The sequence below is a fragment of the Centropristis striata genome, chromosome 4 (genome assembly GCF_030273125.1).
Source record: "Centropristis striata isolate RG_2023a ecotype Rhode Island chromosome 4, C.striata_1.0, whole genome shotgun sequence".
In the NCBI taxonomy this organism is placed as follows: Eukaryota; Metazoa; Chordata; class Actinopteri; order Perciformes; family Serranidae; genus Centropristis; species Centropristis striata.
In genome coordinates, this window is record NC_081520.1 from 4,753,655 (window position 1) to 4,771,745 (window position 18,091).

Sequence of the window (18,091 nt, forward strand, 5' to 3'; positions counted from 1 at the left end):
CATTGGAATTAATGACCATTAGCTCAGGGACGACATGTCCGCCATGTTAAAGCTGCTGCTCACTCTGTCGCACTCAGAGTCCAAGGGTGACTTTAAAGGATAAGTCTGCGTTTTCATGGCTTTTACACTCTTGAGTGGTCCCTAAAGTGGAGTGAGTAACCCCGTCTTAGTGTTACAAGAAAGTTGGGGAGAAAGTAATCTCCGGGAAGAGCACTGCAGGGATGTGATGTGAAGAAGACAAACTCTACTGCAGTCAACCAATCACATCACATCGAGAGCAGAGGGGGAAAGGAAGTGGGGCCTACAGCTCGAGCTAATTGAAACTTGACTTGAAAATGACTCATTTGAAAACACTTTAAGAGTGTGCTTAATAGACTTGACGTAACAATATGAAATTTCGGAATAATAAAAGTAGTACTTAGGGATTTAGCCTGAAAAGAATGAGAAAATTTGTTCTGATAATGATTGCCTTAGAAAAACAAGTTTAGCTCAAGGTCCTGAAGCTGTGTGTCTATACAGCCATCAATCAAAAATGAAGATGCAACCATTTACAACATTATTACCATCGTAATCACCATAACTGTTTCCATGCAGCCGTCCAGTAATTGCAGTAAAAAGTGAAAAAACGAGGCCCCAGAGGCGAAGTCCAACTGCCTCCACTCATCTAATCATCTGTCTCTCTTTATCTCTCTATTTCCCCCTGTCTTGTCATCCATCAGGCTATCATCATTTCTCTGTCGCTTCAGTCTCATCCATCACTTAGTTTCTCAATCACTCACCCCCTCTTCCTGCTTATATTCTGCCTCTATCTTTCCCTCCCATGATACTATCAGCGTTCTTTGCCTCAGTTTGTCTTTTTCTTCATTCTCTTTCTCTCCTAAACACTGTTGTCAGCCGCCTGTTATCTCCCGGTGTGTTTTTTGTTGCAAGCTGTTGTGTCTCCCTTCCCTTTTTCAATGTCACCCAGTTGGCACCCTGCCACACTGGCTACTGCGGGAGGGAGCAGGAATGGAAGACGAGTACATGTATGAGATATGTACATGCACACACTTAGCTTCTCCTCTAAGGCCTATGAATGTAATCGCTTAAATCAGACTGGGCTCCTGTCCAGGGACAGGCTTGAAAACTTTTGAATGAGGTCAGACTGGGGCACAGCTTTTAAAGAAAGGAGGCCCATTTGTAAAATTGGTCAAAATGAGTATTGACATGTATTTAAAGCCCTGGGCCTGGTCAAAAATAAACTGTAGATTATACATAGTTGCACTGTTTATTCTGTGTAAAAGAGCAACGCTAAATGAACAGGTACTCATTTGAATAAATCAATAAATAGTTGGTATTTGTGACTCCCTATCCTAAAGCCATGGACAGATGATGAGACAATGGTAATTGTGATTATTTTGGATCTCTTTATATAAGTTTTCCATCTTTAAGTGGTTGTTTTGCTTCACTTTGTGTTCATTTTGTATATCTTTATGATAATTTTGTATATATTTGTGGTAATTGTGTTTATCTTTGTGGATGATTTGTATCTCTGTGGTAATTTTGCATGTTTGTTGTTGTTTTGCATCACTTTGTAGTCATTTCACATCTCTTTGTGGTTGTTATGCATCTCCTTATGATTGATTTGGATCTCTTTATGGTCTTTTTGCATATCTCTGTAGTCATTTTGCATCTACTCATGATAATTTAGCAACTGTTTATAGCCATTTTGCACCTACTTATGATCATTAAGCAACTGTTTATAGCCATTATGCATCTCTTTGGGGTTGTTTTTGACTGTCTTTATATTAGTTTTGCATCACTAAGTGGTTGTTTTGTGTCACTTTTGGGTAATTTTGCATATTTCTGTGTTAGTTTTGCATCACTTAGTGGTGGTTTTGCATATCTCTAGTAATTTTGCATCCATGTATGGTATTCTGCATATTTTTGTGCTAATTTTGTATCTGTTTAGGACTGTTTTCTATCCCTATGTGGTTGTTTCACCTTTTGCATATCTCTTTATGTTCGTTATGCACCTCCTTGCTGTGTAGTTGTTGTATATTTGCATCTCTTTGTGGTCCCTCTGTAGTCCTTTAATTGACTTTTGCATTTGGATCTCTGGGTGGTCTTTTTGCATATCTCTGTAGTCATTTTGCATCTACTTATGATCATTTAGCAACTGTTTATAGCCATTTTGCAGCTCTTTGGGGTTGTTTTGGCTCTCTTTATATTAGTTTTGCATCATTAAGTGGTTGTTTTGGGTAATTTTGCATATTTCTGTGTTAATTTTGCATCACTTTGTGGTGGTTTTGCATCTCTGAATGGTCTTTTTGCATATCTCTGTAGTCATTTTGCATCTACTTATGATCATTTAGAAACTGTTTATAGACATGTTGAATCTCTTTGGGGTTGTTTTGGATCTCTTTATATTAGTTTTGCATCATTAAGTGGTCGTTTTGTGTCACTTTTGGGTAATTTTGCATATTTCTGTGTTAGTTTTGCATCACTTTGTGGTGGTTTTGCATCTCCGAATGGTCTTTTTGCATATCTCTGGTAATTTTGCATCTATTTATGGTCCTCTGCATATTTTTGTGGTAATTTTGTATCTGTTTAGGACTGTTTTCTATCCCTATGTGGTTGTTTCACACCTTTTTGCATATCTCTTTATGTTCGTTATGCACCTCTTTGCTGTGTAGTTGTTGGTCCCTGTGTAGTCGTCTAATTGACTTTCCTCCAAGAAATGTTAACAGTCACTTCATGCAGAGGCTCTGGTCCAGCGGCCCCTGGTACCCAGCAGGTCTGTTCAGTAATCTGTCCATGATGTAACTAGCCAATTACATATCTACTTCTAACTCTGATAGGGGGCACCATGGGCGGCCAATAAGATTCCAGATTCCCCTCTTGCCCCGCCCCTTCTCTTCTCTTCGCTGCTGTCTGGGGTTGACAGAAACAGCAGAGGAGAGACAGAGAGGAGATGAAGAGAACAGAAAAGGGAAGGAGGGAGAGGAGGACGGGGAGGAAAAGCTCAATAAGTTAAGTGGTTGTAATAATGTTCTGCCTCCTGACAAGCTGCTGGCAAACCCAGCCGCCCTCACCCTCCCTGCCCATAACCCCTGCCCGCAGCCTTGGCAACGTTTCCCCTCGGCAACGGGCCCTCCTGGCAATGATGCCCCCTCTCCTTGAGAGCAACAGGCTCGCCAGATAGAGGACATGGAGAGCTGGATGATGTAGAGCTGTGTGTGTGTGTGAATGTGTGTGTATAATAAATGTAGAGAGCTTTGCTGAGGGGAAAGCTGCTGATGCGTATGTATGTGTGTGTGTGTGTGTGTGTGTGTGTGTGTGTGTCTGGTAGAGCTGATATAAATGTGATAGATAGCTGCTGTAGGAATGACAAGGCAGTGTTGTGTGTATGTGTGAGTGTGTTTGTTAGCTAAATGTAAAGTGCTTGACTGAGAGGCAGCAGAGATCAGTCTGTCTCTGCATATGTGTGTGTGTGCGTGTGTGTGTGTGTGTGTGTCTGTCTCTATAAACCAGATAGAACGATTGCTTGGCAGAGGTACAGGCTCTTGTAAAGCTATGGGGATGAGATTTTAGTTGCTCTCGTAATGACAAGGCAGTATTGAGAGTGTGTGTCTGTGTTTGTGTGAGTGTGTGTGTCAGACCTGGTGGAAAATGAGAGCCTGGCTGATGTAGCCCCAGCTGGAGGTGGGACTGAGGTAGTGAATCAGCAGGAGCAGCAGCAGCATGAAGGCGATGCTGGCCGAGGCGTAGATGGCGTTGATGAGGAACATCATGACGGCGCAGCCCACGATGCCCAATACACACGTGTGCCAGGTGAAGTAACGGAAGGTGGGCCTAGGAAGACAACAGGAGAGGTAAAGGTTAGAGTTGATGCAATTCTTATTTATATATTTGGATGTTATTTGTTGGCTATAACAGGTCTCTCTAACACCACTGCTATGGCACCATTTTCAAGACATACTTATAAGCCAACCTGGTCTCACAGGAATCCGTGAAATAGCCACGGATTCTCTTAACTCAAAATCTGTGGAATAGCCACGGAATCACTCAAATTTCCGTGAAACTGACACGGATTTCGCTACAATGCAAGTTAATGACAGTCATATCCCGTGGCTATTCCATGGATATTTTTTCCTATAGGTTGGTGTCCAAGTCATGTGACTTTTAAGGTTCCGGCGGTCAGAACAAAAAACATGGCGGACAGTTCTCTAATTTTTAGTGAAAAAAATCTATATTTTGACTTAGTTTCTGCATAAAAATGGATTTTGATCACATTTCTAGCAAGAAATATATGTTTTATTTTCTAAATATTCACTCAGTGAATGTACATAATCACTTTGTATGTTGGAATAGCCACGGGATATGACTGTCATTAACTTGCATTGTAGCGAAATCCGTGTCAGTTTCATGGAAATTTGAGTGATTCCGTGGCTATTCCACGGATTTTGAGTTAAGCGAATCCGTAGCTATTTCACGGATTCCTGTGAGACCATGTTCCAAAAGCAGTTATTCTGTTACGTTTTAAAGGGACATCATCATTCAATTATACACAAGGATGTGTGCTTGTTAGAAAGCAGGACCAAAGTGGTGTAAGTTGCATACCTTGAATTCTGACTACCCCACAAAAATGCATGCCTTCATCCCATATCAACAATACAGTTTCAATTATCATGGCAGCACTTTGTAAAATAAGTTATTTTAAATGGGCCTCCCCTCCTGCCTTAGTCTGCTCCAGTGACATCACCGATGATGTCACCCAGGGTACAAAAGGAGGAAGTGGCTGGGCGCCTCCTTCCTTTATCCTGAGCATTGGTGAGTATGGTGAGTATGAGGGGAGTAAAATGAATCAAACTTCAAACAAGTAACTGTTTCAATTCAACAACAAAAATCCTCCCTACTAACAGAAATAAACCCAGGATAAAATATGGTTAAATAATAACAAAACAAACAGTTAATTTAATATGAAATGCTGCCATGACAATACAGTGACAAATGGTGTATTCTCACCCACTTTGTCACAGTGCTGATAAGCAAAAACTCCACATATTGATTTTTACTCTTGGCCTGCACAACAAGCTGTAAACATGACACGTTTTCCCCTTATCAACCTGATACGGCAAAAGTGTTAGTCACTAATTTACACATCCAGCAGGCAGACAAACATTAGCATTCATTTTTATCTATGCCAACTCTTCAGGGAAATATCTGGTTCTCCTGTAAGTCTTTCATTGTGTTCACTAGCTAGACGCTAACTTTATCTGTGTGCTGTTTGGTGCTGGGAAAAAAGGCTTTGGTCCAGAGAGTCCTGGTACCCAACAGACCTGTTCAGTTATCTATGATACTTATGAGCCATTATCACCTTCTAACTCTGATAGGGGGCACCAGGACTGGCCAATCAGATTCCAGATCCCCCTTCTCTCTTAGCTGCTGGACGAAAGTAAACGAAGTAGTGAAGATGCTACACTGCACTGCAGAGCTGAGGAACATAAGGATTCCCTCTGGATCCATCACTACGAGCAATTTCACTCGCTTACTTATAGTCATTTGGTCCATCATTAATATGAAAATATTGTTTAACCCTCTGGAGTCTCCAAAAGCTCCAAAGCATCACATCCAGACTAGAAAACAAAGCAGCGTGGAGCCCTACTGTAAATTTACCTCTAAAGTTCTGGCTGTAAACTCCATGAGGCCAGTTTCAGTTTGATGATGATATACCAAGTAAAACTGGAGACAAGCTCAAATATATTTAGTATACAATGATAGAACTGGATGGAACCCTCTTATATGTTATATTTCACACCTTTGTACACATTTGCAACATTTAAAATTCTTTATTGAGCCTGATAGTGTTTTGAAAGTTAAAAAAAGATTCAAAATCACATTTTATGTTGGACTGAAGGACTAAAAAAAAGACACAAAATGACCAAAAAAAGACACAAACTGAGAAAATGACCAAAAAAACCCCACAGAAGACACAAAATGACCAAAAAAGACACAAAATGACTAAAAAATACACAAAATGACCGAAATTGTTACGCTAAACACACAAGACACAAATAAAATAGAGTGACACGAGAATAAAAACCAGAGTTGGATGACAGAATCACACACAATCACAAGATCACATTTATGTTAATTTTTTTTTGTTTCTTTTTGGTTCAAAATGTTGATCCAGTAAGTCAGTATAAAAAAATATTATTAGGTCATATAGGTGAGGTTGTGCTGGAAAAAAAATACCAACATGGCATTTAAACATTTTAAGTGGTGTATACAGGCAGGATGAAAAGGATTCAAAAATGGACAAAACAGCCCAAAACTCCATAGAGTTGAAGCATTTGGATATCTCCTGAAGTTACCAAATATGGTTATTTGCCCAATAAAGGGTTAAATATATCTTCGAACATCCTCTGCAGATTAGTGGATGTTATAAAAACACCAACACAAGCTACTGTGTTCATGTTTATCAGAGCTTTTTCTGAAACTGAAAAAAATGGAGCTGATGTGTGATAATGATTTAGAAATAATTAAACCCGATAGGAGGCAAGGAACAATCGGCGTAAAGAGAGAAATACCCAACTGAAATTTGACCACACATAGAAGCTTTTGATTTATATGCTTACATTTTCTGTAGAAAGCGAGCACATGTAAAATGTTGGTTGTGGCTCTACACACACAAATCAGTATAAAGATGAATAAAGAATTGAGTTTTTAAAAACATGATGTCACTGTATCTATACAGATAAACTGAGTGACTCTATTACTCAACAGTATGGACATCCTTTTAAGTAAATGTGACTAATAAACGGCTGTCTTTGTTTAAAGTTCTTTAGAGGATATAATAAGAAAAACCCTTTTGTTAACTTGAAGCTCACATCCAACACCTCTGAAGAGGCACTTCCTAAATGTCAGCTCTTTAGACTGAGAAGGATTTTGCAAACCACGGAGGATTTCAGTGAAAAAGCAGATGGAATGAAATCAGATTCTCCGAACACTATTATCCATCCACCTGGGTTCAAAAAGCCAACGTAACAGGAATCTCATACTGAATTATTAAAGTCTAGCAAGAGCAAAGAAATACATTTTCAGGCAGAGTATTACTACTTACTGACCTTATTCCCACGCTATCTAGTTCATTTTCACAAACCAATGGCAGATCTTTTTCAGTCAGATTCTGAATGATCTTTTATACTTCATGATCTCCTTTTTTCGGTCTGTAAAATTGGACTGGAATATGTTCATCTCAGGATTTCATGACATGAAAAAAGTCAACTTGACATCAAGAAAGGATTGACTGAGACTTGTTATTTGAGGGGTTGAAAGACTTTTAGATATTAACAAATTATAATAGCGTCTGAATGGTAATTCTCACTGCTTGTTGCATAGTTAAATGTCTCTACAACTACCGGATGAATTTCTCTAAAATATAATGTGGTCCTAATGACCCTTAACTCTTCAGGTCAGGTCTAATTATTGACATGTTGTTTGGTTTATGGCCAAATACTGCAGAAACAATAATATCCCATCAGCCTCAGTTTGTGTTTAGTGGTAATTAGCTAATGTGAGGATGCTACCAGGCTAAATTAAGGAGGTGAATATAGTAAATACCTAATGCAGTAACTTTGCTAAATTTGTTGTTGACTCTTGTTTTGCAGCCTTGACTTGCCCTATATTGATTTAAATGGTAAATGGGGTGCACTTATATAGTGCTTTTATCCAAAGCGCTTTACACTACACACTACCCTCATTCACCCGTTCACACACACATTCATACTGGTGGCAGAGGCTAACAGGGTACACTGGTGCCACCTGCCACCATTGGGAATTCATTCATACACCGATGAACGCAGCATCGGGGGCAATTTGGGGTTCAGTATCTTGCTCAAGGATACTTCGACATGTAGCTGCCATGGTCTGAGATCGAACTAACAACCTTCCGGTTATTGGATGAACGCTCTACCAACTTAGCCACAGTCGGCATATTGTCTTTCTTCTAAATCAGGGATGGGCAACCTGTGGCTCCAGAGCCTCATATGGCTCTTCAGGCCAAGATATTTCTTCCCTGTTCAGTCTCTCATTTGCACACAGGTCCTCGCTGCACTCTGACAAAATCATATTAAAAAATGCTCATTATGACCTATTAGTGCTGTTGGTGGGCTAATTTAGGCTACATTTACATGATGACGGTCTGAACAGAAGACGCAAAGTGGTGTCGTGTCTTCACTTTTTATTCCGTGTTTAGACGAACGTTTTCAGGAGGAAATCTGTGTGCATACGGTGACGCTAAAGTGTGTGAATGTGATTGGGTATGCATGCCAGACGGCATCACTTAAAGCCATAAGAGCATCTTTGGGCATGTGGAAGTTTTCACACCACGTATTTTCATCAGCTACTCCTTCCACAAAGCTCTCCACCATCCACTAGATCTCCCAGGTCTCGTCCAAAGCCGTCTGGCTCGCCTCCCACCAACTGGTGCATCCAAAATGTGATAGAGGTAATTCCAGATCCTTCTCTGTTCACTAATACTATCTGTACATATCCTGTACATTTGGTGGAAAGACTCCTGTGAGTTTATTAAAACGCCGTCACCATCTCAACGAAAGGCACTTCCCAGAAAATATTTTGTCTTTTTTACCCGCAAGCGTCCTCGTGTAAACGGGAACTCAGTAGGCTGCTTCATCCTCATTGTGAGGTTCAAAATAAGGTTTGTGGCTCCATTCTGACATTTTTTTCCTCTTTTTTTCTGGCCAACAATGGCTCTTTTGTTAGTAAAGGTTGCTGACCCCTGTTCTAAATGAACTCATTCGAGTGTCTTTTAGTCCAAGCAAACAGTCAAGACATTTTTAAGTAAAATGTTCCAGTTAACTCCGATGAAGTAAAAACACATTGTGCACTATGGTAGTTACCTGCAAGCTTCCTGTTACCTGTCTAATTCACTCTAAATGGGACCTTCATTTACAAAAGAACCATCATGCTATATTGACGGAGACTTGAAACTAATGTTTGAGACCATAAACTAATTAACAAAACCATCCAACTCTTGACAAAGACTAAAACAACCATTTTGTTGACTTATCAACTATTACTATTACCATGAAACAAGTTTTTCATATGATCACATCAATCAGCCACTATTTGACTCATGTCTCCACTACCTTACATTGTAAATAGTCACAACATGTTTTGAAATGTGTTCATCACCATAATGCATATAATGAATAAAACACCATTAATCTACATGTATATGGTTATTGATAAGTAGTAGAATCAAAGTTTGAACATGGCTCCACTGTTGATTTTCTGGAGTTGGAATAGAGCTTTTCCTGGTGGTGCCTAACTGCGCTTGAAGCAGAAATTCTGACAACAGGTGAAATAAAGATACAAGACTGTGCACATCAAAAAGTAAAGATTATAAAATACAGCAATTTCATTTCATAAGAGTGAGTGAGCCATCTGGAAAATGAACTAACTTTCACCAACACTGAGGGAGTCTTTAAAATATCTGTGACACCCATGAAAGGATTTCATTTGTCTGGGTTTCACTGGAGAGTTTCAGTTTCACAGGATGGTCTGAATTCCTTGTTCAGACATTTTTCCTCCCTGACAGAAGACAATCATCTGCTGTCTCTATCTATAAAGCAAGAAGCGTCTGTGTGTGTGTGTGTGTGTGTGTGTGTGGATGTGTCTAGGGTATCTCTCTGACCGTGAGGCATTGCATACAGGTGTTCATCCTTGATTTTGAAGATTTTTGAATTCATTTTTCATAATATCACTACTTACGTAGGACGTGTTCCGGCATTGCACTGTTTCCGATCGGACGCCTTTTAGGGGAGCTCCGCCCCCTTTTAGAGGAGCTCCGCCCCATTGTGTGATAGGCCTACACCTGGTCAGTAACACAATTCACTCTGGATTTCCACCCTGACTCATCTCGTCTGGAAGTCTATTTAGCCTACCTATCTTTAGGAGTTTTAAAGTGCGGTACAAGGTTTTCCAATAATATTCTAATAGTTTCCAGCGAATATTAATGTTTAATGTGTATGTTGTAGTGTGGCATGTAATGTACGAATACATACTTCCTACAGGCACTGCACTAGTAATTCATTATTTAATTAGCAGTGCCTGTTGGTGCAGGTGCAACATGCAGTTTTTTGCAGAAATGTCCAGCCAAACAACTTCACATGTGACATTGTTCATCCTCAGGCTTTGAACAATACACCTGCCATGACATGGTTATCTCTTCTAGTAATGGTAGAGACTGTTTGCAGACATTTGTCTGCAAACAGTCTCTACCATTTCTCTACCATTTGTCTACCATTTGTCTAACATTTGTCTGCAAACAGACAACATTTGTTACATTTGTAAACACAATTTAAGTAAGACCATTATAGATTAAATTCAAGTTTCTAGCTATCTTTATTTAGTCTCAGCTCATATTATATGGTCTGTCAATGCTTTTTGGAGTAGGAGTGGTCAATCTGTTTGTTGTAAGTTAAACTTACAACATGTAGCCATAAAACTATTTACATACAAAATCGACCTACCCTACACGCCTCTCTACACCTCAACCCGACTGAGAGAAGTCACTGCTAATTCATGTTAGCATTACCTGGGATGTTAGTTTTGGCTAGCAAAAAACAAAAACAAAATGTACGTTACTGACCTCAGAAAACTGAACAGCGACTCCTTGAGTGTCTGTTAGTCCAACAAAACGCTGAACAAGACATTTTTACTGAACAAAACGTTCAAATAAACTGTCATTAAGTGAAAATACAGTGAAAGGGTCAAAGTTATGAGACCAAATCGGTAAATGTCCTTTTTTATATCTATATAATGTTATACATAACATTATTGACACGTTGCCGGGGATACGCATTGCTCTGCTTCTCTCCTGATGACGGCTCGTCTTGTTAGTGACCTGTCAATCAAAGGTATCCACGCCCCAAATCATATGATTATTTATCTTCTATTTTCTTCTAAATGGGGCCATTATTAGAACTATTAACATCAGATTGTCTTGAAGAAGATTTTTTTACTAGTGATTGAGACCATAGTGTCCTGAAAAAAATTCTGAGGTAATAAATCAAGTAAGAAGTTTTCTCATTTTGCACTGAAATGAATGGACGGAATTTTTTTACAGCCAAACTTAGCGCCCCCTGCTGGAATTTTCGGTAGAATGCAGCTTAAGGCACTTCCTGGTTTGCCTCCCTGCTCAGACACGGAGGTTGCCGCCTGTCTAAAACCCAAATGTGAGTCGTATATTGCTGCATTTCCTGCAAATCTTATATTGATGTTTTCGAGGGGAGACCAGTCTCGATGTTAATTTAGACATTTGGGGAATGAAAATATTCAAATGTTGAGGCAAAAAGTTCGAAGGCACAACAGATTAGCTGTATAACCTTTAAAAAATAAAAACGCCCATAATGTTCTGTTATTGTTGAGACTGTCAGGGTTGTCAGCTCATCTTTATTCAACTTAATGCAAATTTTTTGCACATCCTGTTCTTTCAGTGAGTGTTAAAGAGGCTCTACTTGTGACTACTTGCTTGGCTTTTGACATCATGATTGTTTTTAAAACCCTCCTGCCCCACACGGTTTGTGGCTGAGGCTGCAGCAGTCCAGGCTGCAGCTATCTGTTGTCGTCGTACCATTGTACCGTACAACCACTGTAAGATGAATACTAATTAACAGTGTGTGGCAGATGATGTCATACATGCAAATAGAGTCAGGGGCGGGCATCACATACTGTAGAAAAGAAGATATGCATACCCTTAACTATATTAATTCTTTAAGGAAAAATATACATTCAGCAATGCAATTTGGGCCAGAGTGATTTTTGTTTTAAAAAGGTCGGATTCAAACCAAAAGTTCTCAGTGTCAGAAAAAAATATAATTACTTCAACTCATATCAACACAAACACACACACACACACACACACACACACACACACACACACACACACACACACTACAATTCTGTAATGCACGACTGCATGGCAGAATCAAAACAAATACGGAGTTAATGCTGGGACAGGAGCAATTAAAACAAAAAGCATACATCCATAATAAGCTACCTCTGCAGAATGCTGTGGACCTCTCAGTGTTTATGTCCATGAGCTTGAATCCGCATATGAATGAGCATCCTCGTTGTATTCATTGCACATATGTACCTGTCAAAATATACTTCAATAAATATGTGTACCATTTAAGTGCAAATGAGTTGAAGGGGTCTTGGAGTTGGGAGCTACAAAGCGGATGAAGCGCTCACGTATTTGGAGGATCATGTAATTGACCCCAATTTCCCTGCAATATCTGCAGCGGTGTGGATAAACAGCCATTAAAATAGGCCCCGCTGTAATTACACAATGCTGCTCAAATGACCGACTGGCTTCCTCCTCGGATACACAAACGGATTTAGACTCTTTAAAGTAACCACAGTAGCACTGTGCAGCAGCAAAGTGCCAAAGCATCACAAGGGCAGCAGGGGATGAGACCACCAGGAAGCTTTATTAAAAGAGTAAAAGGAAGAGAGGGAGGATCGAGATACAGGAAGCTGTCTGCATTTGGCAAAATTATTCGTAATACTAGGGCTGGGCGATATGGACCAAAAGTCATATCCCGATATATTAGGCTGAATATCGATATATGAAATATATCCCAATATTTTTATCGCAAAGTGGGAGCAAATGTTCAGTCAAAGTCAAATATGACATGTCACAAGTAGTTTTATTGAAACTGTTTATATAAGTGAACATACATACTGTATAACAACAGGAGTAACTTTTTTCAATTTTTTTTTTAATCAAAGCTCCATAAAGTGCACATTTGAATAACAAAATCTTAAATATTCATATAACTGTTCGAGTTGCAAGACAAATTATATATCAAAACGTGCGGTTTGATCGGGATCGGTGTGCTATTACTTTTCTCTACAGAATATGAATTTTTCGCGACTTAAGTGATGTCAAAAAATAAAAACTGAAAACTGCGAAAACTGTTGAAAACTGCGCTCCAGGCCGCAAATTCCATTCTACAGAAATAATTTATACATAGAAACGTAGGAAAATTTATCTTCTCACTATCCTCTGGTATAGCTGTCAGAGTTAAAGTTTGGGCGTAGGACACACAGATGTGCCGTCAACATGCACCAACAGCCCAATTGACTCCCATATTAAAAACGCAGGAAGATTTCTGTAGAAAAGCATATTTAAAAGCTTTTCAGATCGCTCTTACAAAGCTATTTCTTAATTTTTCTTCTCAAAAAACATATGTAGCTGTTCAGGAAGAACTCAGGACGCTCAAAGTGTAGTCAGATCAATGATAGGTATTATGGTTTTGCCAAAAATGCTTTTTTTTCGAGGCCAGAAATTCCAGTCTGTCCACCTCTGGCTGCTGTCACTGTGTCGGAACATTCGACAGCTGCAGTTAGTTCTGTTGATTGCTCTGCTTTGATTGCCTTTGATGTGTTTACAGTTACATATACATTCACGCACGCACCTCCAGATACATATGCTTCTCTCACCCTCACACAGACAGACAGACAGACAGACAGACAGACAGACAGACAGGTAACTTTATGTGATTTTAGTTACACACCCACACACACACAAATGCGCGTGTAATCGCGCACACTCCTCCAGATAACGTTTCTCACACACACACACACACACACACACACACACACACACACACACACACACACACACACATTAGTGTTTATTTATTTATTGTTTGAAATCTCTGAAGAATCTCATCATAGTGTACACACACTGGCAGTAGCCCCCGTAGAACTTTCAGAATTTCCCCAGAGGAAATGTTCTAGTTAGCACTTACCATACAGCACCACTGTCAGTGCTCTCTGGTGGACTAACTAGAAGTAGATACACATCAAAATGTATAGGGATTTTTTTGCTGTTCTAGGCAGCACTTTCTTATTACTTATTGGGCCACATATATTTGGATATATCTCTGTAGATCACTGCGGACTGTTTTCCACTGTGGTTTATTTGATATTTTTACTTCTCACCAATAAAGGGACTGAGAGCAAGAACCATCATCATGCTGAAGATGTCTTTTTCTGAGCAAAATATAAGAAGTACTTTAGCAATATTCCTCTCCCGTCTCTTTGGTATCCTTTGGCATATAGCATCACACCGGCTGGGTTGCTTAACATGAGCCTGCTGTGTGGAGTTTACTGATGTAAACACGAGATTTCTGGCTCTTTAAAATTCAAGCAGTTGACTCTGCCATTTGGCAAGTTTTATCTGACTATTTTTAGACATATACATTCCAGACAACTTAAAAAGACTTCCTGTTGTCTGGCTGGACCTCAGCATTTAAGCCACATGGGACACTTAAACCCACCACTGAATGTCACACTAATGAAATGAAGTTAGATAGCTATCAGCTCTTTAAACCGGAGTTGGGCCGGTTTCATTGCAGGTTTTACTGAACCTGTGGAGTAAAATCCTCCCACAGCTCAGTGGAATGATTTCTCCAGTGAGACTTTTGAAAGGAAATAATAATAAAACATATAGACTTGTTAAAAGTCTGTAGGAAGGTTTATTATTCTGTAAGTGGATGACAATATCAGGCTCAAATATCAGCCCCATCTTACTCCGTGCCCACTGTTGCACCGTACTGACCTACTGTCTCTAAACTTTGCTTTTACTTCTTCTTCACTTGATCACTTAGCATCGGCGGTGCCCACAATTCTCTCATCTTCTCCCTCTCTCTATCCCATTGGAGAGCAGGTGTAATTACGATAAAAGCTCGCCCACCAGGTCCTCCCTCCCCCACCCATCTCCTTTGTCTGAGGTCCCTCCATCAACAGCGACAACGGCCCCTCCATACAATCACCTCTCTCCCACCCCCTCCGCCGTCTCTCTTGTTCTCCAGCGACTGATGTCACTTAGCTGACACAGCAAAAGCACCCTGAAATAATCGCTGCCAATCAAGTCCTTAGAGACATTAAGAAAAAGAAACGGATGAAGATGGAGAGAGGATAACCGGCCTCTAGCCAAAAGACACGTCATAATTGGGAGAAAGCGGGGACAGAAACTTTTTCCTTACACTTCTCATACACAGACACACACACTGCCAGGTTCTATAAGTGAGAGGTCAGTGAGTGTATGAGACGTTACGTCAGGCAGCATCCCAACACTGGCACAACACCAGTAGAGCCTGGAACCACCTCAAGAAACAACTTGAGAACTTAAAGTACTGTCATTTATATATATACATATATATATATATATATATATATATATATACGCATACACACATATATGCAGGGGGCTGCAAAAGTAGGCATACAGTAAGGATTATTTATTTATTATAAACAGTTGAACATTGAACATTTGGGAGATCAATATGTTATTATTGATCTGTATAATCAAAAGTTTCATGTGCATTTTTTCTCTACTGTTAACCTGCTTATGCAGCCCCCTGTATATATGTTTATAATGTTTCAAACCAACGTTCATGATAGAAGTGGCGGAACGTAATATAAAAGTAAAAAGCAAAACAAAAACCTCAGATTTCCAACCATTCTGCACACTCTGTTTATATGCATTTATTCATTTATTTTTTTTAACTATCGACCCGAGTTGACCTAAGCTTGTTACAGATTTTAATATACGATCATCTGCTTCCGACCCGTTACTGCAGTCTTTATATTGCAAAAACCACTAAATACATGCCAACATCAGGGAAACCTATAATCTTGGTATTAACACAATGAAGAAATAAAGGGTGCATTGTATCAAAGTGGATATTGTAGTTACTGCAATTTTTACATTATTATTCCTCTGAAATAAAGCCAAATTGAAACCTAAAACTTTGTCACAAGATAAAACAGACATAGAGGAGTTCGTTTTTAGCTATAATTCAATTTCGACCAAAAATGTAGTTACTGCAGTTAGACTTTGTAGGGCAGTATGGGTCTCTAATACTGCAAGCTCCAAGACACTGGATCCTACATTTCCCATAATGCAACTTGATAAGATCTATAGATGGTTCCTCCCTGCCTCGTAAATGGCCATATCATCCAGTTACAGAAGCCATAATACAACTGTTTCACAAGCTGAATGGTACTCTCCATGATCTGTAAACAAAGTGTCCCTTTAATGCAATCTAAGCTGAGATACAGTCGACTTACCTGTCAAAGAATATGAAGAAAATCGAGTCAGTGTGAGCTCTACATAAACACCTAAAGCTCTGATTTTGTGGTTTGTGCTGAGGCACGCACCTTAATCCTCAAACATCATCAAGTCATTTCCCTTTATTAACAGATAATGATTCTCTAACAACCTATTTTCTCTCATCCATCCGGACACAGCTGATGATCCATCTGGATTTTTACACACTCCAATCTGTCAAATCACTCTGACTCATATTTGGACAAAGGACGGGTCCCGCAGAGGACAAAGCTTTTGTTTTTGGAGCTAATGGTTCAGCTGGTCAATTCACAGATTATTACAAAGACAATGAAGGTAGCTGCACAGAATGCTGCCGTAATTTGGGCATCACATGGCACCAGGCTGGTAAAAGTAAAGAGGAAAAATGTGTGTGTGTTTCTGTTGAGCTGCCAGTTGTTGACGCACGGTCCGACTGAAGGTCATCGCCTGTGTGTGACCGAGTTCCACGCTTTCCACAAACATCCTTTGGCATCGTTGTCAGCGCTCAGTTGTGTCCTGAATGCTGGCCAGTGACCCCGCCATACTGTGTGTACGTGTGTTTATGTGTGTGCGCGTGTTCATGCGTGTTTAAGCCACGAGAACAAGCGGCCGGTGCCCATGTAGCATCAGCAGCAGGACGCCCAGCACCCCCTGAGGAACACTCCACGCAGCTGGAGCCGCTGCTGATAAAGCTGCAGCCAACACAAGCCTGCTCACACAAAACACACACAAAGATAAAACCGCACACAAAAGTGAAGGAAAATACACAGATAGTCCAAGAGACTGATGCACCCACACATCAGTGATCAGAAAAAAAAAAAAATCACCCAGCATGACTTGGATCTCACAGTGTCCAAATTGCATACCTTCACTCTCCTGTTTGTACACTCCTCAAACACGTACACACACACACTTAACAAGCTGAAATCTTTTCCGCCACATCATAATTTCAATCCCTCCCCTCCCCTACACAACAGCAAATTTAAGGGAAAGGGAAATATTTCTGCTAAATTAGTTATGCTAATTACAGAGCAGTTCTCAGGGGGAGAGACGGCGCTAAATGGCTTTTAATTCTTTTTGCCTGGAAAGAGACGTGGGAGAGAGCCAGACAGAGAGCGGCGTGAAAGAAGCACAGAAAAAAAACAAAAAAACAAATAGGAAAAAAAAACACACAAACAACTAGCCTTGGTATTTGCACGGTGACACAGCAACAATGAACTAGCAGAATTAACAACTTAGGGAAAGGGAGGAAGGAGGCCCAAAGCGGGCAGCAGGCCAGACAACAAGCCGCCTTATCAGCTCCGGGGGCCCGGGGTCCACCGGCCGACTGGGAGAGATCAGCGGGAGGAAAAGTTTTGCTGCTAACTTTGTGTCCTGTAGCCTTTGCCAGCGGTCACACTGTGATAACGAGGCATGAGCAGATAGTGCACAGCACTGTACATAGAAGGCACCAGAGGAAACACTGGGCACTCAGTACAGACTGGGCTCTACTAAAGTTAGTTACCATGTTCTCTCACACTATTACTAAAAAGTAGACACTGTATGCTGATGTTCACAGCGCACTCTTGTGGCAGTTGATACATTTTAACATTCGTACAAATGTGAAATGATACAATTTCTGCCAATTAAAACTTTACTCAAAGCTTGTTAAATGTAATTGTTCAAAAACTTATCACACACCAATGTTGGATAGGAATGTCAGATACTTAATCACTGTATTTACTGGGACAAATAAAGGTTTGGGCAGGAGCAGGTGAATAATTGACAAATGTGAGAGTTCATTATTTTCCACAGGTGATAAATATAATTTGCGACAGCTTTTTCCTCATACTGTCACGTTTGATCTCAATAATACAGCACGTCTCTGAACTGAGCTCAAACAGAGCTTCTGAACTATAGATTGAAGAGATAACACATTTA

The 18,091-nt window shown here is 40.0% G+C and overlaps 1 protein-coding gene across 1 annotated transcript in view; it reads right to left on the minus strand.

Annotated features, from left to right (window-relative positions):
- zgc:153039 (uncharacterized protein LOC767698 homolog) overlaps positions 1-18,091 on the minus strand; it is a 118,368-nt gene that overhangs the window by 13,814 nt on the left and 86,463 nt on the right. The window contains exon 10 of the mRNA XM_059330739.1: positions 3,642-3,834. Within this exon, the coding sequence (XP_059186722.1) occupies positions 3,642-3,834 (193 nt within the window). The remainder of the gene's footprint in view (positions 1-3,641; positions 3,835-18,091) is intronic.